At 45.0% G+C, this 24,709-nt stretch overlaps 1 protein-coding gene across 3 annotated transcripts in view; it reads left to right on the top strand.

Annotated features, from left to right (window-relative positions):
• Positions 1-15,326: 15,326 nt before the first annotated feature.
• Positions 15,327-24,709, top strand: part of LOC142743000 (lethal(3)malignant brain tumor-like protein 4) — a 66,268-nt gene continuing 56,885 nt past the window's right edge. The window contains exons 1-4 of one of the 3 annotated variants that reach the window (XM_075853324.1): positions 15,327-15,424; positions 18,941-19,042; positions 19,157-19,283; positions 19,369-19,429. In XM_075853324.1, the coding sequence (XP_075709439.1) occupies positions 18,953-19,042; positions 19,157-19,283; positions 19,369-19,429 (278 nt within the window). In that variant the 5' untranslated portion in view covers positions 15,327-15,424; positions 18,941-18,952. Of the gene's footprint in view, positions 15,425-15,819; positions 15,848-18,939; positions 19,043-19,156; positions 19,284-19,368; positions 19,430-24,709 lie in introns of those variants that run through there. The other 2 variants (XM_075853326.1, XM_075853325.1) reach the window with 2 other exon arrangements.

Here is a 24,709-nt window from a genome sequence, read left to right as displayed (position 1 = left end):
GGTGAATCAGGGACCCCAGGAACCGGCCAGTCTATTCGCTATCAACTTCGCATACATCTTAGCGTCCATGTGGATGAGAGAGATTCGCCTATAGCTCGCACACTGTTGCGGATCCTTACCCTCTTTTGGTATGACCGTCATATGCAGTAGCGGATCCCCATATGGGCGTTTCGGGCGGTCGCCCGGGGCCCAAGGCTTGCAGGGGGCCCATAGCTTCCCACACCGCACACAAGTGAACCAAAACTCTCCAGGGCTGCTGCCGGCCGCATTCTAGTGATCATCGGTCCCACGTGCTGATGAAGAGGCGGGGGGAATGTGCAGGGGGAGTCAATTGCGGCCAGGGAACAGGGGCACAGCACATCAGCTGTAGAGAGCAGACTGTCAGAGATTGTGATGGGCAGGTGCTGGAGTCTCCCTGGCAGTCTGCTCCTCTGTGCTGCTGTGCTGTGCACTCTCCCTCCTGTCTAAACCTCCAGCAGCTGCCTGATAACGGCAAAACTGAAACTAGAGGGTGAAGGACCTGTGGTGACGTCACAGTCACATGATTAAGGTCCTGGAGGCTGCCAGAGACAAGCACCGCAGAGGAAGAGGCTGGTAAGTAAGTAAGTGTGTGTGTGTGTGTGTGTGTGTGTGTGTGTGTGTGTGTGTTAGTTAATGTAAGTCTATATAGTGTGTGCTGTGTATATAGTGTCTATAATGTAAGTCTATGTAGTGTGTGTGTGTGTGTCATAATGTAAGTCTATATAGTGTGTGCTGTGTATATAGTGTCTATAATGTAAGTCTATGTAGTGTGTGTGTGTGTGTATGTGTCATAATGTAAGTCTATATAGTGTGTGCTGTGTATATAGTGTCTATAATGTAAGTCTATGTAGTGTGTGTGTGTGTGTGTGTGTTAGTTAATGTAAGTCTATATAGTGTGTGCTGTGTATATAGTGTCTATAATGTAAGTCTATGTAGTGTGTGTGTGTGTGTGTGTGTGTGTCATAATGTAAGTCTATATAGTGTGTGCTGTGTTTATAGTGTCTATAATGTAAGTCTATGTAGTGTGTGTGTGTTTATAGTGTCTATAATGTAAGTCTATGTAGTGTGTGTGTGTTTATGTGTGTATGTCATAATGTAAGTCTATATAGTGTGTGCTGTGTATATAGTGTGTGCTGTGTATATAGTGTGTGCTGTGTTTATAGTGTCTATAATGTAAGTCTATATAGTGTGTGTGGTTTGAATATATAGTGTGCGGTGTTAGTGTGAATTGTATATGGGGTGTTTAATGTCACATTTTTTGTGTGCAAAATAATTTCCCACCCATAGAGCCCTCTGCAGTAAGTCAGATGCTCAGAACCCCCCCCCCCCCCCCTGCAGTATAATCTCCCCCATGGAGCCCTCAGTAGTTATAGTTATTATACTGCAGGGGGGGGGGGGGGGTCAGAGCGTTTGATTGACTGTTCAGGGTTCTATAGGGGAATAACTCCTTCCCCCCCCCCAAGAGCCATAAGGGCGGATTTACACGAACGTGTAATACGTCCGTGCAACGCGCGTGCTTTTCACGCGCGTCGCACGGACCTATACAAGTCTATGGGGCAGTGCAGACTGTCAGTGATTTTTGCGCAGCATGTGTCCGCTGTGTAAAACTGACGACATGTCCTATATTTCTGCGTTTTTTGCGCATCACGCACCCATTGAAGTTAATGGGTGCGTGAAAATCACGCATGCCACACGGAGGCACCTCCGTGGGACGTGCGTGATTTGCTCAACAGCAGTATAACTATGATTGCAAACAGAAAAGCACCACGTGCTACAAACATACAAACAGAGTGTCATAATGATAGCGGCTGCGCGAAAGGCACGCAGCCGCGCATCATATGGTGATGACACATGGAGCTGTTAAGTGCCTTTTGCGCGCGCAAAACGCCGCATTTTTTTGCGTGTGCAAAGCGCACACGCTTGTGTAAATCCGCCCTAAGTGTCAGACACTTAGACCCTCCCATAGGGCACTCAGCAGTCAGTCAGATGCACTGGGGAGGGGTGTCTGACTGCTTAAAGGGTAACTAACGAAAAATTTTACAAAAATTACATGTCATAGTGACATGTCAAATGTTCTAATCGGTGGGGGTCCGGGCACTGAGACCCCACCAATCGCTGAAACAAAGTTGCAGAAGCGCTCAGGTGAGTGCTTTGCCACTTTGTTTCTGATCGTCTTTCCTCTGATAGCCGAGCATGCGGTGTATGGGCACAACAGAAAGTCTATGAGTCCGTACACCGCGCAGAGAAAAGACAGTCAGAAATGAAGTGGAACAGCGCTCACCCGGGCACTCCTGCTGCTTTGTTTTAGTGATCGGTGGTGGTCTCAATGCTGGGACCCCCATCAATCAAAACTTCTGACATATCACTCTCACTATGACACGCCAAATGTTTTTTAAAAGTTTAGTTACCTCTTGGGGACTGAATTTATTGGTTTGAGTTAATGTATGGGCCTGGGTCTTAATTTGCTTAGGGGTCTGGGGTATAAGACAATTTATGGTGTTTATTTCTGAATTTTGATGTTGCTATAGATGCTGAAAATGGCTACAGAATCGAGGGGAAAAGATGTCTCATCAGGAAACTCTGCAGTCATCAGGAGAAGTCGCCATAACGGTCTGTGTCAGATGGAGAAGAAAAGAGAACGACCCATCAGTGAAGACATCACCTGTGAGTCATTGCATTTATAGATCTGTCACCTCTCCTGACATCTCTGTTATCGGAAATCCTTGTATTCCACATAAAGTCTTTGTGTACCCAGGACTAATAGACAAATGCGTGTTACCATTCCCCTTGTCAGGAGGATGTGTCCCTACACAGTGTGATACTGTCAGCGATGGTTGGAGACTGTCAGTGTGTAGGGACACAGCCCTTTGACAAGGGGAATCGTAGCACTCATTTGTCAATGCTCACACAGAAAGGTGGTGTTTAATATAGACATGACGTGGCAGGGCGGTGGTGGAGAAGGGGGCCCAAGCTTGTGGAACAGCCCAGGGCCCATGGTTTACTTAATCCGCCACTGGTCATATGTGCCTACAAAAATGAATCAGGAAACCTCACCTGGTCCGATATGGAATTAAACGACTCCAGCAACGACGGTACCAACTCCTCTGCTAGTGACTTGTAAAAACCCGCCGTGTACCCATCTGGCCCCGAGCTCTTCCCGGCTGGTAAAGTTTTAATAACCTGCATTAACTCCTCTCTAGTGAATGGTAAATCCAGGCCCAGAGCCTCATCTTGAGACAACCGAGGCAACGCCGTGTCCCTAATATATAGAGGGAAGTGTTTAGTGAGGAACATTACCCAGAGTAGGAGAAGGCAGGTTATAAAGCGTGGAATAGTACTCACAGAAGGCCGAAATCCTCCGTCTTAAACGCCAACTCCCCCGCCACAGTTCGTACAGAGGGTATAAAGGAAGTCGCCCCCCGCTCCTGCATTGCCCTCGCCAATGCCCTCCCCGCCTTATTACCCCACTCATAATAATAGCGGGAACAAACTTGACGGAGCCGAGCACTATTCCTATCCAGCAGAAGTTGAATATCATTGCGTGTCCTAGTCAGTTCCCAAAGTGTACGTTCTTGCAACGTCTGCTTATGCTGGGTGCTTGATGAGGACCCCTCTAAGCACACATTTGAGAGCCTCCCACTTCACCGCTGGAGCAGTTTCATCCCTAGCGTGATCCTCCCGAAAATTCTCCACTGTTTTTTTCAGCTCTATCAAACACAATGAATCCTTCAGCAAAGACTCGTTCAGTCGCCAGGTAAATTCTCTGCGACGCTGCGGTGAAAAGCACAGTACACAAGACACCGGAGCATGGTCAGAGAGAAGCATACTGCCTATGGAAGCCTCCTCCACAAAAGATAATAGACTTTGGTGAACCATGATGTAGTCTATCCTGCTGTAGGAAGTATTGGCAAATGAATAGAAGGTGAAATCTCTATCGTCCGGATGAGTCAACTGCCACGCATCACAAAGTTGCAGATATCTGAGCCTCTTCCTCAATTTATTCAACTTATTGTACGCCAGGGAAGTCCGCCCAGAGGACGTATCAATCAAAGGATTAATGGCCAAATTAAAATCCCCACATAGTATAGGCGCGCCCGACGAAAAAGAGCCCAACTCGTCTAACATTTTCAGGTAAAAAGGAACTTGCTTAGTGTTAGGAGCATAAATATTGGCTACCGTGACTGTGCAATCCCCTACCTCACATTTCGGAAAAATAAACTGTGCCTCAGAGTCCAGATATGTATCTACCACCCTACCGTGAAAAGATTTATGCAGGAATATAGACACCCCTCTAGTCTTACCATGCGGGTTACTGCAATGATAGCCTACCGGATAATATTTATTTTGAATTATCGGAACCTGATCCGCCCGGAAATGGGTTTCCTGAACACAAAGTACCTGGATCCTCTGTTTGTGCGAAGCATACAAGATCTGAGACCTCTTCTCCGGAACATTAAATCCCTTCACATTCAGGGATGAGATGGTAAAATCAGCCATTATCCATGAACTCAAAGAGATCCATGATGCCACTAATCACAAAATGCTTTTGTTCCTTAGCCGATGCCGCCGTGCCCACCATCCCTTCAATTACATTGAGTACATTCCAAACACTCCATGTGTACATTGCATGTCTATAAAATAGCATAAAGAGCATAAAAGGAAAAATGAAAAAAAATGAAAAAGTAAACAGATGACAAGTAAAACATCCTGTCAAGACAAATACACTATGTTGTGCCTCTAAGCACCTGTATCACTGGAAAGAACCAGTCTAGTCTCAGCGATAGTCCTATGTGGGGATCACAGAAGACTACCTTCAAACAATACACCGCTACCTATAACAGAAAGTACACTACCGTTCAAAAGTTTAGGGTCACTTAGAAATGTCCTTATTTTTGAAAGAGAAACACAGTTTTTTTCAATGAAGATAACATTAAATTAATCAGAAATACACTCTATACATTGTTAATGTGCTAAATGACTATTCTAGCTGCAAACGTCTGGTTTTTAATGCAATATCTACATAGGTGTATAGAGGCCCATTTCCAGCAACCATCACTCCAGTGTTCTAATGGTACATTGTGTTTGCTAACTGTGTTAGAAGGCTAATGGATGATTAGAAAACACTTGAAAACCCTTGTGCAATTATGTTAGCACCGCTGTAAACAGTTTTGCTGTTTAGAGGAGCTATAAAACTGACCTTCCTTTGAGCTAGTTGAGAATCTGGAGCATTACATTTGTGGGTTCGATTAAACTCTCAAAATGGTTAGAAAAAGAGAGCTTTCATGTGAAACTCGACAGTCTATTCTTGTTCTTAGAAATGAAGGCTATTCCATGCGAGAAATTGCCAAGAAACTGAAGATTTCCAACACGGTGTGTACTACTCCCGTCAGAGGACAGCACAAACAGGCTCTAACCAGAGTAGAAAGAGAAGTGGGAGGCCCCGCTGCACAACTGAGCAACAAGACAAGTACATTAGAGTCTCTAGTTTGAGAAATAGACGCCTCACAGGTCCTCAACTGGCAGCTTCATTAAATAGTACCCGCAAAACGCCAGTGTCAATGTCTACAGTGAAGAGGCGACTCTGGGATGCTGGCCTTCAGGGCAGAGTGGCAAAGAAAAAGCCATATCTGAGACTGGCTAATAAAAGGAAAAGATTAATATGGGCAAAAGCACACAGACATTGGACAGAGGAAGATTGGAAAAAAGTGTTATGGACAGATGAATCGAAGTTTGAGGTGTTTGGATCACACAGAAGAACATTTGTGAGATGCAGAACAACTGAAAAGATGCTGGAAGAGTGCCTGACACCATCTGTCAAGCATGGTGGAGGTAATGTGATGGTCTGGGGTTGCTTTGGTGCTGGTAAAGTGGGAAATTTGTACAAGGTAAAAGAGATTTTGAATAAGGAAGGCTATCACTCCATTTTGCAATACCATGCCATACCCTGTGGACAGCGCTTGATTGGAGCCAATTTCATCCTACAACAGGACAATGACCCAAAGCACACCTCCAAATTATGCAAGAACTATTTAGGGAAGAAGCAGGCAGCTGGTATTCTATCTGTAATGGAGTGGCCAGCACAGTCACCAGATCTCAACCCCATAGAGCTGTTGTGGGAGCAGCTTGACCGTATGGTACGCAAGAAGTGCCCATCAAGCCAATCCAACTTGTGGGAGGGGCTTCTGGAAGCATGGGGTGAAATTTCTCCCGATTACCTCAGCAAATTAACAGCTAGAATGCCAAAGGTCTGCAATGCTGTAATTGCTGTAAATGGAGCATTCTTTGATGAAAGCAAAGTTTGAAGGAGAAAATTATTATTTCAAATAGAAATCATTATTTCTAACCTTGTCAATGTCTTGACTATATTTTCTAGTCATTTTGCAACTCATTTGATAAATATAAGTGTGAGTTTTCATAGAAAACACAAAATTGTCTGGGTGACCCCAAACTTTTGAACGGTAGTGTATGTGTGTCGGACTAAACTCCTCAGCCTCTATTATCACCTTCTTCTGAACCAGCTACTTTAACCCCTTCCCTCTTTGGCCACTTTTGACCTTCCTGACAGAGCCTCATTTTTCAAATCTGACATGTTTCACTTTATGTGGTAATAACTCCGGAATGCTTTTACCTATCCAAGTGATTCTGAGATTGTTTTCTCGTGACACATTGGACTTTATGTTACTGGCAAAATTTGCCCGATACATTCAGTATTTAATTGTGAAAAACACAAAAATTTAGCGAAAAATTGCAAAAATTTGCATTTTTCTCAGTTTAAATGTATCTGTTTGTAAGACAGGCAGTAATACCACAAAAAAATGTTGCTAATTAACATCCCACCATAGGTCTACTTTAGATTGGCATCGTTTTTTGAACATCATTTTATTTTTCTAGGACGTTACAAGGCTTAGAACTTTAGGAGCAATTTCTCACATTTTCAAGAAAATTTCAAAATGCTATTTTTACAGGGGCCAGTTCAGTTGTGAAGTGGCTTTGAGGTCCTTAGATATTAGAAACCCCCAATAAGTCACCCCATTTTAAAAACTGCACCCCTCAAAGTATTCAAAACAGCATTTAGAAAGTTTCTTAACCCTTTAGACATTGCGCAGGAATTAAGGCAAAGTAGAGGTGAAATTTACAAAGTTCATTATTTTTTTCCAGAAATTCATTTTGAATCCATTTTTTTTGTACCACATAATGTTTAACCCAAGAAATGCAACTCAATATTTATTGCCCAGGTTCTGCAGTTTTAGGAAATATCCTACATGTGGCTCTAGTGTGCTACTGGACTGAAGCACCGGCCTCAGAAGCAAAGGAGCACCTGGTGGATTTTGGGTCTCCTTTTTATTAGAATATATTTTAGGCACCATGTCAGCTTTGAACAGGTCTTGTGGAACTAAAACAATGGAAACCCCCCAAAAGTGACCCCATTTGGGAAACTACACCCCTCGAGAAATTTATCTAGGGGTGTAGCAAGCATTTTGACCGGCCAGTTTTTTTGCAAAAATTTTTGGAACTAGGCCATGAAAATGAAAATCTACATTTTTTTCAAATAAAATGTAGGTTTAGCTAATTTTTTTTCATTTCCAAAAGAACTAAAGTAGAAAAAGCACCACAACATTTGTAGAGCAATTTCTCCCGAGTAAAACAATACCCCACATGTGGTAATAAACGGTTATTTGGACACACAGCAGGGCTTAGAATGGAAAGAGCGCCATTTGGCTCTTGGAGCTCAAATTTAGCAGGAATGGTTTGCGGAGGCCATGTCGCATTTGCAAAGCCCCCTAGGGGACAAAACAGTGGAAACTCCCAACAAGTGACCCCATTTTGGAAACTATACCCCTCGAGGAATTTATCTAGGGGTGTAGCAAGCATTTTGACCGGCCATTTTTTTTGCAAAAATTTTTGGAACTAGGCCATGAAAATGAAAATCTACATTTTTTCAAATAAAATGTAGGTTTAGCTAATTTTTTTTCATTTCCACAAGGACTAAAGGAGAAAAAGCACCATAAAATTTGTAAAGAAATTTCTCCCGAGTAAAACAATACCCCACATGTGGTAATAAACGGTTGTTTAGAGACACGGCGTGGCTTAGAAGGGAAAGAGCGCCATTTGGCTCTTGGAGCTCAAATTTAGCAGGAATGGTTTGCGGAGGCCATGTCACATTTGCAAAGCCCCTAAGGTGACAAAACAGTGGAAACCCCAAACAAGTGACCCCATTTTGGAAATTATACCCCTTGAGGAAATTATCTAGGGGTATAGTGAGCATTTTGACCCCACAGGTTTTTTTGCAGAAATTTTTGGACGTAGGCTGTGAAAATGAAAATCTACATTTTTTTAAATAAAATGTAGGTTTAGCTAATATTTTTTCATTTCCACAAGGACGAAAGGAGAAAAAGCACCATAAAATTTGTAAAGAAATTTCTCCCGAGTAAAACAATACCCCACATGTGGTAATAAACGGCTGTTTGGACACACGGCGAGGCTGAGAAGGGAAAGAGCGCCATTTGGCTCTTGGAACTCAAATTTAGCAGGAATGGTTTGCGGAGGCCACGTCGCATTTGCAAAGCTCCTGAGGGGACAAAACAGTGGAAACCCCCAACAAGTGACCCCATTTTGGAAACTACACCCCATGAGGAAATTATCTAGGAGTACAGTGAGCAGTTTGACCCCACAGGTGTTTTACAGAACTTATTGAAGTAGGTCGTAAAAATGAAAATCTACATTTTTTCAAATAAAATGTAGGTTTAGGTATTTTTTTTTCATTTCCACAAGGACTGAAGGAGAAAAAGCACCATAAAATTAGTAAAGCAACTTCTCCCGAGTAAAACAATACCCCACATGTGGTCATAAACGGCTGTTTGAACACACGGTAGGGCTCAGAATGGAACTAGCACCATTTGTATTTTGGATAGTGTCTGGGCGCCATGTCACATTTGCTGAGCCCCTGTAGTACTAGTACAGTGGAAACACCCCAAAATTGACTCCATTTGGGAAACTGCACCCCCTGAGGAATCATCTAGGGGTATAGTGAAAATTTTGATCCCAAAGGTTTTTTACTGAATTAATTAGAATTAAGCTATGAAAATGAAAAAAAAATTTTTTTTCCAACAAGATGTCGTTTTAGATCAATATTTTTCATTTTTACAAGGAATAGAGAAGAAAAAGCACCCCAACATTTGTAAAGTAATTTCTCCCGAGTACGGTAACACCCCATATGTGGTTATAATAGGCTGTTTACGTATATGGGAGAATTCAGAAGAAAAGGAGCGGTATTTATCTTTTGGAGCGTAGATTTTTCTGGAATGGTTTGCGGACGCCATGTTGCATTTGCAAAACCCCTGATGTACCAAACAAAAGTGACCCTGTTTTAGAAACTACACCCCTAAAGGCATTTATCAAGGGGTGTAGTGAGAATTTAGACATCACAGGTGTTTTTCAGAAATGAATACGCCGTGGATGGTGCAAAGTGAAAATTGCAATTTCTCCACTGATCTGCCTATTTACCGCACAATATGTTGTGCCCCTAGAGAATCTTACCCCATAAATTGTTAAGCGGGTTCTCCCAGGTATGGTAATGCCTTACTTGTGGCCATAAATTGCTGTTTGGGCACGCTGTAGGGCTAAGAAGGAATAGACCGCCATTTTGAGCATGGATTTTGCTTGGTAGTAGTTCTGTTTGGGGTTTTGCTGGGGGGTTTTGCTGTTTATAATGTGGTGGCATATAGAATCTGTGCGGAGTACATCAGGGTATATGTAATCTGTGCGGAGTACATCAGGGCATAATAAGAGGGTATAATAATGGGGTAAATAATACAATTATCCATAGGTGTGTGTTACGATGTGAAGCGATCCGTTATGCGCAGGCCGGTGTCACACTGATAAACGGTTTTCTTTCTTATCCCCCTTTTGTAACGCTCTGCACCTTTTGGGGACTTTTTCTCCTTCGTAGTTTGGGAAATATTGCTGGGAAAGTTTTGCGCTGGTATAATACGGGCACCCTCGCTTCCAGCGGATGTGCTGTGTCCATTCCCTTTCCTAGTTCCTAAATACTAGGGCCCTGAAACTGAAGGAATGCTCCCCTCCGGCCTGCGCATTGAGATGTTTTTCATCACCGCATTACTAGTGCCATAATTTTTTTATTTTTCAGTAGATTGAGCGGTGTGCGGCTTGTTTTTTGCGAGACGGGCTGTAGATTTTATTGGTACCATTTTGGAACACATACGACTTTTTGATCACTTTTTATTTCATTTTTTGGTAAAGGAAATTACCAAAAACAAGCAATTCTGGAATCGTTTTTTATGGTTTTTTTTTATCGGCATCCACAGTGCGCCCTAAATTACATGTTAGCTTTATTCTGCGGGTCGATACGATTACGGCGATACCAAATTTATATATTTTTTTTTATGTATTGCAGCTTTTGCACAATAAAATCACTATTTTTATAAAATCATTTGTTTTCTGTGTCGCCATATTCTAAAACCCATAACTTTTTTATTTTTATTTTTACGTGCACAAAGCGGTGTCAGGGATTATTTTTTGCGGGACGGATTGCCGTTTTTATTAGTACTATTTTGGAGTAAATGTGACTTTTTGATCACTTTTTATAGCATTTTTTGGAAGGAGATGTGACCTAAAAACAAATATTCTGGCGTTGTTTTTCATGTTTTTTTTTTACCGCGTTCACCGTGCGGGATAAATGACATAATAGTTTTGTAGTTTGGGTCGTTACGGACGCGGCGATACCAATTATGTATCGTTTTTTTAATTTTTACGGTTTTTCCCATAATAAAAGACTTACTATGGGAAAAAAGTCAGTTTAGCTTTATTTTTATTTGAAATGTGTGTGTTTTTATTGTTTTACGACATTTTTATTAACTTTTTTTTACTTTTCTGACTTGTCCCACTAGGGGACATGAGGGCCTGATGCCCCGATCGCTACTCTAATACACTGCACTACATACGAAGTGCAGTGTATTAGCGCTGTCAGTTATTCACTGAAAGCAAGCCTATGATGACACGCCGCAGGCGGGTCCTCATCGGCTCCCGTACAAGGCAGACTCGGACGCCATTTTCTGGTGTCCGATTGCCACAGCAACCCAGCGATTGCATCACTGGGTTGCCGATCGGGTGAAAACCTAATCTATTGAGCGCAGCATCTGAGGGGTTAATCTGCCGGATCGGAGAGTAGCTCCGGTCCTGGCAGTTACAGGAGGGTGCCAGCTGTATAATACAGCTGTCACCCCGCGGTGATGGTGCCGGCTCTGCTTCTGAGCCCGCACAATCACTGCGCCGTACATGTACAGCGCTTTGCGGGAAGCACCTCCCAACAGCGCCGTACATGTACGGCGCATGTCGGGAAGGGGTTAAGGGAAAACAGGCTGTCATTTCAGCCGTAAAAGCCAGCTAGCGTGTGAACATACCCTTACAGTACGGGACAGTTGTCCTGCAGTGAGGCAGGGACTCCTAGCGTCGTACATAACTATGATGCTAGGAGCCCGGCTCCCTGCAGTGTGTTCGGTCCGGGACTTGCGGCCGAAATACGTTCCGTCCTTTACGGACCAAACATGCTCGTGTGAATCCAGCCTAAGGCATCATTTACACGTGCGTGATATACGTGCGTGCGACGCGCGTGCTTTTCACGCGTGTCGTACGCACCTATATTAGTCTATGGGGGCATGCAGACAGTCCGTGAGTTTTGCTCAGCGTGAGTGCGCTGAAAAAAACTCACGACATGTCCTATCTTTGTGCGCTGTTCGCGCATCACGCACCCATTGAAGTCAATGGGTGCCTGAAAACCACACGCACCACACGGAAGCACTTCCGTGCGAACTGCGTGAATCGCGCAACAGCTGTCAAAAGGATGAATGTAAACAGAAAAGCACCAAGTGCTTTTCTGTTTACAAACATCCAAACGGAGTGTCATAATGATGGTGGCTGCGCGAAAATCACGCAGCCGCGCATCATACACTGATGACACACGCAGCTGTTAAGTGCCTTTTGCGCACGCCAAACGCCGCGTTTTTTGCGTGCGCAAAACGCCGCGTTTTTTGCGTGCGCAAAACGCACACGCTCGTGTAAATGAGGCCTAAGTGTGCATGTTTATTTGGGATTGGGCATGTTGAACACGCCTGGTCCTTCTTTCTACACTGACATCTACCAAAATCAGCGGGTATGGCCAGGTTTAGTCTATGAGCCTATCTTCAGCCTAATCAGAAGAACCGACCACAGCCTCGTTCTGGCTCCCATAGGAATGCATTGAGAGTTGCCTGAGTTCCGGTTTAATCAAAAGCACAGCGGTACCAGAAAGGTCGGAGGGAAGATCACGTGAGCGGCGCTGGTTCCGAAAACGACTAGATGCACGGATCGGTGAGTATTTCTACACACAGCACCCCACTGAAACAACAATGTACAAATGGAGGGGGAAATAAAATAAAAAAAAGTGGAGTGATCTTTTAAGCTACGCAAACCTCACATTTGAACATACTGTTGGTGGCCAATCCTACAAAACGACACCCCCTTTACCCATGTCAACCTGCCTGATATCTTTTTTTTAAAAGAGTCAACCCTAACTGGTGATGTCATGGATGTCATAGTTACTACGTACAACACTTCACTTCAGCAGTCTGTGATCAGTCCCTGTGGTCCGGTTACACGTCTTCATTATGGACAGTAAGGGTATGTTCACACGGCAGCATCCGTTACGGCTGAAATTACGGAGCTCTTTTCAGGAGAAAACAGCTCCGGAATTTCAGCCGTCATGGCATGTTGAGGCGCTTTTCGCTGCGTCCAATACGGACGTAATTGGAGCTGTTTTTCCATGGAGTCCATGGAAAACGGCTCCATTTACGTCTGAAGAAGTGACAGGCACATCTTTGACGCGGGCGTCTTTTTTACGTGCCGCCTTTTGACAGCGGCGCGTAAAACAAATGAATGGGCAGACGTTTGCCAACGCTTATGAGCCGCATTTTCGGACGTAATTCGGAGCTAAAACGCCCGAATTACGTCCGTAAATAGTGTGTGTGAACCCAGCCTGAGGGCAGATACAGACGGACGTTGCGTTTTTGCGCGCGCAAACAACGCCGCGTTTTGCGCGCGCAAAAACCATTTGACAGCTGCGTGTGTCATCCGTGTATGATGCGCGGCTGCGTGATTTTCGCGCAGCCGCCATCATAGAGATGAGGCTAGTCGACGCCCGTCACTGTCCAAGGTGCTGAAAGAGCTAACTCTTTCAGCACCCTCGACAGTGAATGCCGAACACAATATCGAAAAACCTGTTGAAAAAAAAGAAAAAGTTCGTACTTACCGAGAACTTCCCGGCCGTTGCCTTGGTGACGCGTCCTTGGTGACGCGCCTCTCGACATCGGGCCCCACCTCCTTGGATGACGCGCCAGTCCATGTGACCGCTGCAGCCTGTTCTTGGCCTGTGATTGGCTGGAGCTGTCACTTGGACTGAATTGTCATCCCGGGAGGTCAGACTGGAGGAAGAAGCCGGGAGTTATCGGTAAGTCAGAACTTCGTTTTTTTTTACAGGTTCATGTATATTGGGATCGGAAGTCACTGTCCATGGTGCTGAAACAGTTTAACTCTTTCAGCACCATGGACAGTGACTATCTCCCGACGTCGCGTACCGATAATTTTTTTGCCGGGTTCGGCCAAAACGAGTTCGGCCGAACCCGGTGAAGTTCGGTTCGCTTGTCCGGCTTCGCTCATCGCAAAGACACTCCGTTTGGATGTTCGGAAACAGAAAAGCACGTGGTGCTTTTCTGTTTACATTCATCCTTTTGACAGCTGGTGCGCTGTTTCAGTCGGTTCGCACGGAAGTGCTTCCGTCCAACCTGCGTGGTTTTCACGCACCCATTGACTTCAATGGGTGCATGATGCGCGAAATACGCGGAGTTATTGAACCTGTCGCGCTTTTTGCGCAGCAGACAAACGCTGCGCAAAAAGCACGGACTGTCTGTATTGCCCCATAGACTTGTATTGGTCCATGCGTGTCGCGTGAAAACCACGCGGCCCGCACGGACCGAATACACGCTCGTGTGAATCCCCCATGAGGCTATGTTCACACAGGGTGGATACGGTGTATAAAAGAACACAGCGTATCTGCCCTGTGTGCTGCAGGGAATTCCGGCGGAAAAACTGCACCAAATTGTGGTGCAGTTTTTTGGCTAGAATGTCCGCTGCGAAAAACTATACAGGAAAAAATATATATACTTACCATGGCGACGCGTCCCTCCGACGTCCTGATTTTCTGCAGCCCTAGAATGACGTTTCATGTTTCTGTGATTGGCTGCAGCGGTCACATGGGATGAAACGTCATCCCAGGAGGCCGGCCTGGACGAAGAAACACAGAATTCTGTGTAAGTATGATTATTATTTTTTTCCGAGTTGGGTTTTTTGCGGCGGAATCTCTGGTTTTCTGCTGCGAAAGTCGCAACATTTGCTATTCGTTGTGGGTTTTACCTCTTTATTGATTTCAATGGGGAAAGCACACAACAAATAAGCAGCGATTATGCAAATATAATTGACATGCTGCGGATTAAAAAACACTGAACCGCTGGTCAATTTATGAGCGTTTGTTGCTGCTACTGTATTAGGTCTCATCCACACGTTGCCGAATTGCTGCATATTTTCCTCCTCGAATTGCAGAACACAGTAGCAGCAAAGTGGGTGAGATTTAACAAATCTCATCCACACGCTGCGTAAAAATTCCGAGCAGAAATTCCCCTGCGGTGCGTATTTTTCGTGCCGCCACATGTTCATTCGTGCTGCGGAAAGTGGACTGAATTGCTGCGTTATTCAGAGGAGATATCAACGTCTCACAGCATTGAAAAAACGAAACACCATTTTCTGCAGTAAAATCCGCAGGAGATGGTGCCGTTTTTCGGCAGCAGAATGTCTGCTAGTTTTAACGGAAACGCTGCAGAAATGGTCTATGCTGGTACTGTATTACACTGCGGTCTTGTCGCACGCAAATACGTGCAGGAAAAACCGCACATAATACGCATGGTGTGCATTGTGTCATCCTGTACAGCAGTAAACAAATGGTGGCAGTAGCAGAATCCCTACAGTAAATATATTGGAAGTTATTTCCTTTCTCCTTTTGGGGCCATAGACCTTTATTTCTATTTCGAGGAAAGAGATTGCACTGTCCACAGAACTAAAGGACAGCAACAGATGCGGAGAAGTCTGTGAGGAATATGTGCCGGCGGGAGCGAGCACCGGGACGTCACCGTACACCCATAGGCTGATTTACAAGCCGAGGACTTCGGAATGGTTGCCCTGGAAATAAGAGCCGGGTAGGCGGGACACTAGTAAGGGCCGCCCCTTGACGCCATCTTATGGTGGAAGAGGCGGCTCTGGGACAGGAGTGGTGAGAAGTGATGCCCTGCAAAGTGAAAGGGGAGTTTGGCTTTGTAGTCAGAAAATACGAGAAGAATATTATATGGGCGCAGGCGGCAGTATAAGTTTTACTCAGCGCAAATGACTTGTTTTTAATAGGAAAGCTGAGCAGGCGAGCTTCGCTGTGACAGCGGCAGACATTCCATGCGTGTAGTGAGTGATGTTCCGCCTGTGCGCGCGATACGGAATGACTTACGTACCTGGTCTATCACTGTCTATGAAAATGGCAATAGAGCAATTTATGGACGAGCAATATTTCACTATTGGAACTCCGTTTGCTACATCTTCTCACCTGAGGGAGTTTGCGCACTCTAGTGGGCAGTAGCGGTTATTGCAGGCTCTGAGTTATTTACCTTGGGCAGTTATATAAAGCGTACATGGGCTGGAGTCATTCAAGCATTGGCAACCCGAGAGTTTATCTTCTGTATGTTTGTAGCTCTGCATTTATCTGTCTGGGAAATCACGTGTTTTGTATTGTCTGTAAGCAGCATTTGCTGGCTGGGGAGAGACCGACTAGTAGTGAAAGTTCGCTTTCCCGTTCCCTCCCAAAATGTAAAGATTGCCATTTAACAGTAAATCGTAAGCGGACAGAATGTGGTAAATCTGGTTGTTTTACTTGCATAGCTAGTTGCATTTTTCTTTTTTGCTGCGGTGGTTATTTTCGCACAACAGAAAGTGCAGCCATATTGGTTGTGACTTTTGCTTTTCCGTAATTATTTATCAACTGCCGTTTTGTATATGTAAATAAATATATACATACATACAGGGCCACCATCAGACATTTCTTGGCCCCAATGGTGGGAGTGGGGCCAGGGCGGATACACACCCTGACAGGGGCTTTGTGGCTGGGATACGGGTAAGGTGGGCAGGGGCTCTGCGGTAGACAGTAGGCATAAAAAAATGAAATCCTTGCACTGCAGTTGCTGCTTTTACACAGATGCAATTCTGGCCGCTGCTTCTGTCTCCTGCAGACGCTACAATCTTCCAGTGGCGTTTCGGGAAGAAGTCTCCGCCTCCTCCTCACACCTGTCGCCTGCGTAGACACCAGATACCAAATTAATCCATACCCCCAACCAGACCCTCAAATTAATTTAGACTCTCAGCCAGATTGCTAAACTAATTCAGACCCCCAAATTAATTTAATCTCCCGACCAACACTTTGAATAATTTCGACCTTTCTACCAGATCCCCTAAATTAATTTACACCCCAAATTAATTTGGTCTCTCAATCAGACCTCTAAATTAATTCAGACCCCAGACCACATACCACACCCCTAAATTAATATACATCTTCGATCAGACCGCAAAATTAATTCAGACTCCCGACCGGACGCCTAAATAATTTTGCCATTCTGACAGACTCCTAAATTTATTTACACCCCCAAATTAATTTAGTCTCTTGAACAGACCCCTAAATTAATTCAGACTTCCGACTGGACAACTAAATTAATTCAGACCCCTGGTCCCTGATGAGACCCTAAACTAATTCAGACCCCAGACCCCTAAATTTATTTAGACCCCTACATGAATTCAGAATTGTAACCTGACTCCTAAATTCAGACCCCTAATTTAATTTACACCCCAATCAGACCCCTAAATACATTTGCACTCCATACCCCCCAAAAAAAGTTCAGACACCTATGCACTTATCGCTCTTTGGTTTATATATATATATATATATATATATATATATTAGTCTCCGTTTATTAGGATTAAGTAAGAAGGGACAGCTGCCAGAGGGGGAAGGCGACTGATTTAGCTCAGGACCCCTCCCCCAGCAACACCATGCAGGATCTAATACAAGAAAAAGATGATGAAAATAATAAAATAAGTATAACTTTACAACGCCTATTGACAGAATTTCAGGACTTTTTGCGTTAAAATGTTTCATGGGATAACCCCATAAAAAGACAGTTTGGTAATTTCCTTGGTGTAAGGCTGTGTTCACATCAGCGTTGCCCTTCCGTTGAGGGGTTCCGTCTGAGGTTTCCGTCGGGTTAACCCCCAACGGAAAGGCAAACGGAAACCTTAGCTTCCGTTTGCATCACCATTGTTCTCAATGGTGACGGAAGCTAAGGTTTCAGTTTGCCTTTCCGTTGGGGGGTTAACCCGACGGAAACCTCAGACGGAACCCCTCAACGGAGAGGCAACGCTGATGTGAACAGGCCCTAAGGGTGCGTTCACATATATCAGTTGCATCAGCATCAGTTTTTTTGTCCCAAGTGATAATAACTGATGCAAAAACTCATGTAAAAATGTATCATTTGCCATCAGGCTTTTTCACAATTTTTACTACAAAACCATTAGTTGTCACCAGTTTTTACCATCCGTTTTTAACATCGGTTTTTACCACAGTGGTCCACCAAAAAGGAAGTCTATGGTCTTAAAATGACCCAATTTTATCAGTGGTGCATAGTTTGTGATAGATTGGATACATGATAGCTAAGACACATGTTGTGTACCATGTCGGGGCTCTTCTCTGCTCCGGCTGTCATATTCAGCGCAGCGCCAAGGCTGGTGCCGAGAAGGAGAGCCCAGAAGGCAGCTGCTGTCCACTCACCTCAGATCAGATCTTCTAAGCAGCCTTGTGAACCTGCAAAGGTGCCAAACACTACCCCTAACTTCAGGGAGTAGAGAGTTTTTGGCGCCTACATAGCTTTATGCCATTAGGGGCTCCTCCTGGAGGGAGTCCCCGGCCACAGCGTCGGCAATGTTCTAGCCGGGGATTCCACTGCTAGAGGGAACTACAGTGGCGCTATATACAGGGGGGGGGGTGGTGCCATCTACATGGGCGCATGGGTGGCACTAAATTCCACTCCTCCCCGGCCATAGCATCAGCAATGCCCTGGCCGGGGATTCCCATGCCGGGTGCTGCCGGATGGTGGATGCGGCAGCACTCAGCATTTATCCGGCTACAATGTATTAAGATAGGATATGGTGCTGGACATCCTTGGGAGTTGGTCCCCAAAACACTGCAGGTAACGTTTTTGGATCCGGCTCCTGCACAGGTTCGGCGCCATACTGTGCCACAACTTATGCCCCATGTGCCAGAACAGATCCCATAGAAAGCTATGTGGTCCGTTCTAGCATCTGTTTCCCTCCGGCTTTTCTGCAACATGCCAGAGGGAAACTGAAAGGGACAACGGACATGTGAACGGCCCCTTACAGAGATATTTGCATTTTTCTGTTTTGTTTTATAACGGACATTTTTGCAACAGTGGAAACAGGAAGTGCAGCCATATTGGCTTTCACTTTTGTGTTCGCTTCTCAGAAACTAGTGCTAAAGCTTTCACTTTGTTAATGATTGAATGTTGACCAAATGACATATGGTCCCCAGTTTATGAGAAGCTAGTTTATAAGGGACAAGCAATATGGAAGAACTCCCTGTTGTCCCTGGCAATAACACTAATATGTTATCCTGCAGCTGACCTCATAGAGATCACTGGTGTTTGTGTACCAGGGGGTTAGCAACATGCTATAGTGATATAGTTGTATAACGGATATGTCTTTCTTCAGGTGGTAAAGGGAGATGTCTCAGGGATCTGCTTCCGACTTTGACCTGATGAATGCTCTGGACTGGAGCAACGGCATTGCAACCCTTCCTGGAAGTCAAATAAAGGTCCGAAACCAATTATATCTTCTTTGGTCAATGAACCATCTATCTAATATCCCTTTCCTCAGCCTCTTGTATTTCTAACACATCTGATAAATTGTTGTGTTTCTCATCTTCTAGTTTCGGCTTAGTGAGTTTGGTACTCTGGAGATTATTACTGATTCTAACAAGACTTTGGACCCTTCCTTTATCATCCAAGATACAGCGAAATCTGTTAAGCGAGCCAACTGTGTTATCCCTAAACAAGGTATAGGATGGTCATGTTCATTTGTGAATGTAGCTTCATAGACGATTTATAATGAACCATTGACTCTTTTCTTTGATTTCCCCAGAGATTAAAAAAAGTGAAGAAATATCTGACAACATGGAGAAAAAGGAAATCCTAGATGATGAGTAAGTGTGTGGAGGCAGCTCTCTCACTACATGACCTTTATCATTCTCTAGGTTGCATGATTTTCTGCAACATTCATGTTCACATTCAGAGGCTACACACCCGTACATACCTAGTTCTGATCGCAGCTGAGAAGTGGATACGATTGTATCCAATCTAGGCAATGATCTGTGAGCTAAACAGCTTAACCGGTTAAAGAGGCTCTGTCACCACATTATAAGTGCCCTAACCCTACATAAGGAGATGGGCGCTATAATGCAGGTGACAGTAATGCTTTTTATTAATTTAGTGCTTTATATTATTTTCACCACTTTATTAGCGATTTTAGATTTATGCTAATGAGTTGCTCAATGGACAACTGGGCGTATTTTTACTTTAGACCAAGTGGGCGTTGTACAGAGGAGTGTATGATGCTGACCAATCAGTGACCAATCAGCGTCATGCACTCCTCTCCATTCATTTACACAGCACATAGGGATCCTTTTAGATCAGTATGTGCTGTCTTAGGCCTCGTTTACACGAGCGTGTTGTTCGTCCGTGCGACGCGCGTGATTTTCGCGGGTGTCGTACAGACCTATAATAGTCTATGGGGCCGTGCAGACAGTCCGCGAATTTTTAGCAACGTGAGTCCGTTGCAAAAAACTCACGACCTGTTCTATATTTGTGCGCTGTTCGCGCATCACGCACCCATTGAAGTCAATGGGTGCGTGAAAACCACGCATGTCACACGGAAGCACTTCCGTGCGAACAGCGTGATTCGCGCAACAGCAGTGAAAAGTATGAATGAAAACAGAAAAGCACCACGTGCTTTTCTGTTTACAAACATCCAAATGGAGTGTCATAATGATGGCGGCTGTGTGAAAATCACGCAGCCGCGCATCATACGGGGCTGACACACGGAGCTGTTAAGTGCCTTTTGCGCACGCAAAACGCCGTGTTTTTTGCGTGCGCAAAACGCACACGCTCGTGTAAACGAGGCCTTCTACTAACACATTAACGATACTGAAGTGTTTAGACAGTGAAGAGACATTACACGGGATGTCTATTCACAATCCCTGCACTTCGCTACTGTTTCTGTGGTAGTTACAGTAGAGCAAGCGTTATGTCGTTGTAACCTGTCATATACAGCATGATCTCGCGAGATTACGCTTGCTCTGCTGTAACTACCACAGAAACGTTAGCGAAGTGCAGGGATTGTGAACAGACATCCCGTGGAATGTCTATTCACTGTCTAAACACTTCAGTATTGTTAATGTGTTAGTATAAGACAGCACATAAGGATCTAAAAGGATCCCAATGTGCTGAGGAAATGAATGGAGAGAAGTGCATGAGGCTGATTGGTCAGCGTCATACACTCCTCTGTACAACGCCCACTTGGTCTAAAGTAAAACACACCCACTTGGGCATTAAGCAGCTCATTAGCATAAATCTAAAATCACTAATAAAGTGGTGAAAATAGATCGTTTTTTAAAAAATAAAAAGCACTGCTGTCACCTACATTATAGCGCCGATCTCCTTATTAAGGACTAGGCTGTTTTACATCTAAATGACCAGAGCAAATTTCACAATTTTGCTATGCGCTTTAGATGACTATAACGCTGGGTTCACACGACCTATTTTCAGACGTATACGAGGCGTATTATGCCTCGTTTTATGTCTGAAAATAAGGCTACAATACGTCGGCAAACATCTGCCCATTCATTTGAATGGGTTTGCCGATGTACTGTGCCGACGACCTGTAATTTAGGCGTCGTCGTTTGACAGCTGTCAAACGACGACGCGTAAAAATACAGCTTCGGCAAAAGAAGAGCAGGGCACTCCTTTGGACGTTTTTGGAGCCGTTTTCTCATAGACTCCAATGAAAACAGCTCCAAAAACGGACGTAGAAAACGGCGCGAAAAACGTGAGTTGCTCAAAAAACGTCTGAAAATCAGGGGCTGTTTTCCCTTGAAAACAGCTCCTTTTTTTCAGACGTTTTTGGTCACTACGTGTGCACATACCCTAACTCTGCAGGTAAATAAAGTTCATCTTTGAATTTTACACTCTTTTTAAAGGACAGATAGGGCTTTGTTTTAGTGGCATTTGTCAGTATATATCATTTTTATTTTTTCTCTAAAGTGGGCAAACTTGGAAAAAAATTCAAGAATTTAGCAATTGCGTCAGTTTATGCTAGCATTTTTCACACACGGTATGGACCACGGCCAAAATTCATCTCCTTTCACTTTCTTCCACTTCTCCCGTGCATGGGGATACCAAATATGTGTGCCTTATTCACTGTGCGGGCATGTGCCAGGGCTTGGCATAAAAGGAGGCTTTTTGGCCTTTTCGGTCCAGGAATTCTGCACTTGACTTTATAGCCGCATACGGTTTTCTGGGGGGCCTAATGCTGCTGAAACATTAGAAACACCCCATAAATGACTTCATTCACACAAGTAGACCCCACAAGGTTTCCTTCAAGGGGTTTATCATATTTTTAGCAAGTCCAGTTTTCTTCTGAAAGTTTCTTGAATAAGATGGAACAAAATAAAATTAGCATTTTTTAGCAAATGCGTAAGTTTATGCTAGTATTTTTCACACACAGTATAGACCACGGACAAAATTAATCTCCTTTCACATTCTGCCACTTCTCCTGTGCATGGGGATACCAAATATGTGGGCCTTATTGTCACATAGAGATGTAGGAGGAATTACCGCCCAATATCCTTGTTGAACGTGAATCTTAAGCTCTTCGCGAAGATTCTGTCCCAACGACTGTCTCCGTTACTACATAATGTAATTCATAAGGACCAGGTGGGTTTCATGCCCTCACGGGAGGCGCGGGACAATACCACAAGAGCAATTAATTTGATGTATCGAGCGACCACCTCTGGGCTTCCCACTTGCTTTCTGTCGACGGATGCGGAAAAGGCCTTCGACAGAGTCAACTGGGAATTTATGCGGGCAACTTTGCGCCATATAGGGCTGGGGGCACATATGCTGAACTGGATCTCGGGTCTATACTCCTCCCCATCAGCACAGGTAAAGGTCAATGGCCACCTCTCCACTACATTCGCAATATCTAATGGTACGCGGCAGGGCTGCCCCTTATCCCCACTGATTTTTGTTTTATGCCTGGAGCCCTTTTTGTGCCACATCCGCTCCAATCCAGATATTGCGGGGGTAGAATTGGGAGGCAGGTCCCACAAGGTAGCCGCTTATGCGGATGACCTTCTTTTCTTTATCACAGCCCCCAGGATTTCCTTGCCTAACCTGATGCCGGAGTTGGGTGAATACTCGACACTGTCCAGTTTTAAAATCAATTATTCAAAGTCGGAGGCGCTTAACATATCATTGACACAAACTCTGGTGGCCGACCTGGCGGAGTCGTTCTCCTTCAAGTGGGCTAGAGATTCGCTCAAGTATCTGGGAGTCAGGCTCCCGAGTGTGCTGTCTCGCCTCTATGAGGTGAACTTCCCACCCCTCCTTCAAAGGGTAAAGAGGGACTTGGACTCGTGGACATCGGGTACTTTTACCTGGTTCGGGAGATGTGCTATATTTAAAATGAACATTTTACCGCGGATCCTGTACGTCTTACAGGCTCTGCCGATACACATCCCGCGCCCCTTCTTTCAGTCCCTGCTGTCTATGCTTCATAAGTTCATTTGGGCGGGGAAACCTGCTCGTATTGCCAGATCCATGCTCTTTCGTGCGAAGTGTGAGGGCGGTGTGGGCCTTCCGGATTTCGTGTCCTATCATCAGGCCTCCCACTTGGTACGAATTCTGGACTGGTTCAGACATGCGGAGACTAAAGGGTGGGTGTCCATGGAACAGGTCTTTATGGAAGTTCCGTTACAGGCCCTGCCGTGGTTAGGCACACATGTCCCTCGGACAGCACGGACGCACCCGACAATAGGGCCCACTCTGGCGGTTGCGGCGCAGATTTTTACTCGTAAGGAAGTCTCCCCCTCTCCATCCCCGATGTTTCCGGTTTTGGGTAATCCTGCATTTCCCCCGGGGCAGGAGGGAGGCCCTTTTCAGCACTGGTTGAAGGCAGGGAGAGGACGTGCGGCCCATTTTTTGCAGGATGAGGTGTGGATGAGTGGTACCCAGCTGTCGTCCTTGTCGGATCCGATCCCTTTTTCTGTATGGCAGGTCGCCCAATTGAGACACTTCCTCGTGTCCTTAGCGGAGCCAGCGGCATACGCGCGAGATCACTCCCCCTTTGAGGTATTATGTACGGGCACAATCCGACACGCGTTATCTAGGCTCTATGCTCTCCTGATCTCTCCTTCCGATCTACCCACGCCTCCATACTTGCTTAGTTGGGAGAGGGACTTAGGCCTCACATTCACCCCTGAGCATAAGGAACACATGTTCCACACGACACATAAGTCCTCTATGGCTAGTAGATTTCAAGAAGCAGGGTATAAGATTCTGTCTCGATGGTATAGGGTGCCTTCCAGATTGCATGCGATGTTCCCGGCGGTTTCGCCGTTGTGTTGGAGATGTGGTGACCATGTGGGTACTCTCTTACATATTTTTTGGGATTGCTCCAAGCTGACGGACTTTTGGTCGGAGGTGTGGCGCATTTCCTCAAAATTTACAGATTTCCTACTACCAAGAATACCCGGTCTCTTCCTGCTTCATCTGCGTGAGATGCCTCTATCGGTCTATCGACGGTCAGTGGTGCGCCATCTGGTGAATGCGGCCAGAGCGTGTATCCCTGCGTTATGGAGACAATCGTGCCCCCCGACGGTGGGCATGTGGCTTGGTAAAATTCAGGAGATTATGAGAATGGAGGATCTCACGGCATCAATGAGAGGATCCCATGCCGCCTTTCTCAAGACGTGGCGTGAATGGATTCGCTTTCAGTCCTCAGAGGAATACAAGACCGTCATGGTGTCTTGAGTCAATTCAATGGGTCCTAGTGGTCAGGTTGGTTCCCTCCCCCCCCTTCTTTCCTTTCCTTTTTCTGCCCTCTTTTCTCTTTAGTTGCACTGCAACGTTGCTCTACTCCACCTATAGGAATATATGCATGGCTGCGGGTCCAGGATGCATACCAGAGCGCCTTATTTTTCATGTTGTTAGCGGTTGGAGCTATACTTATCTGTGAATAGAGTGCCTATATACTGTTATATGTTGGCCTGCGAGCCGATATAGGTGCAGCCCTGCGCTGAGCCATGCTGTACTGCTCTTTTGAAAACGAAAATAAAAGAATTAAAAAAAAAAGAGATGTAGGAGGGCGGACGATAGAAGAAGCTTATTTCACAAATCGCCTTTTTTCAAAGCTGGTTTTACAAAAC

Source organism: Rhinoderma darwinii, chromosome 2, assembly GCF_050947455.1.
Source record: "Rhinoderma darwinii isolate aRhiDar2 chromosome 2, aRhiDar2.hap1, whole genome shotgun sequence".
Lineage (NCBI taxonomy): Eukaryota > Metazoa > Chordata > Amphibia > Anura > Rhinodermatidae > Rhinoderma > Rhinoderma darwinii.
The sequence above is the reverse complement of the archived record's forward strand: the minus strand, read 5'-3'. Positions and strand labels throughout refer to the sequence as shown.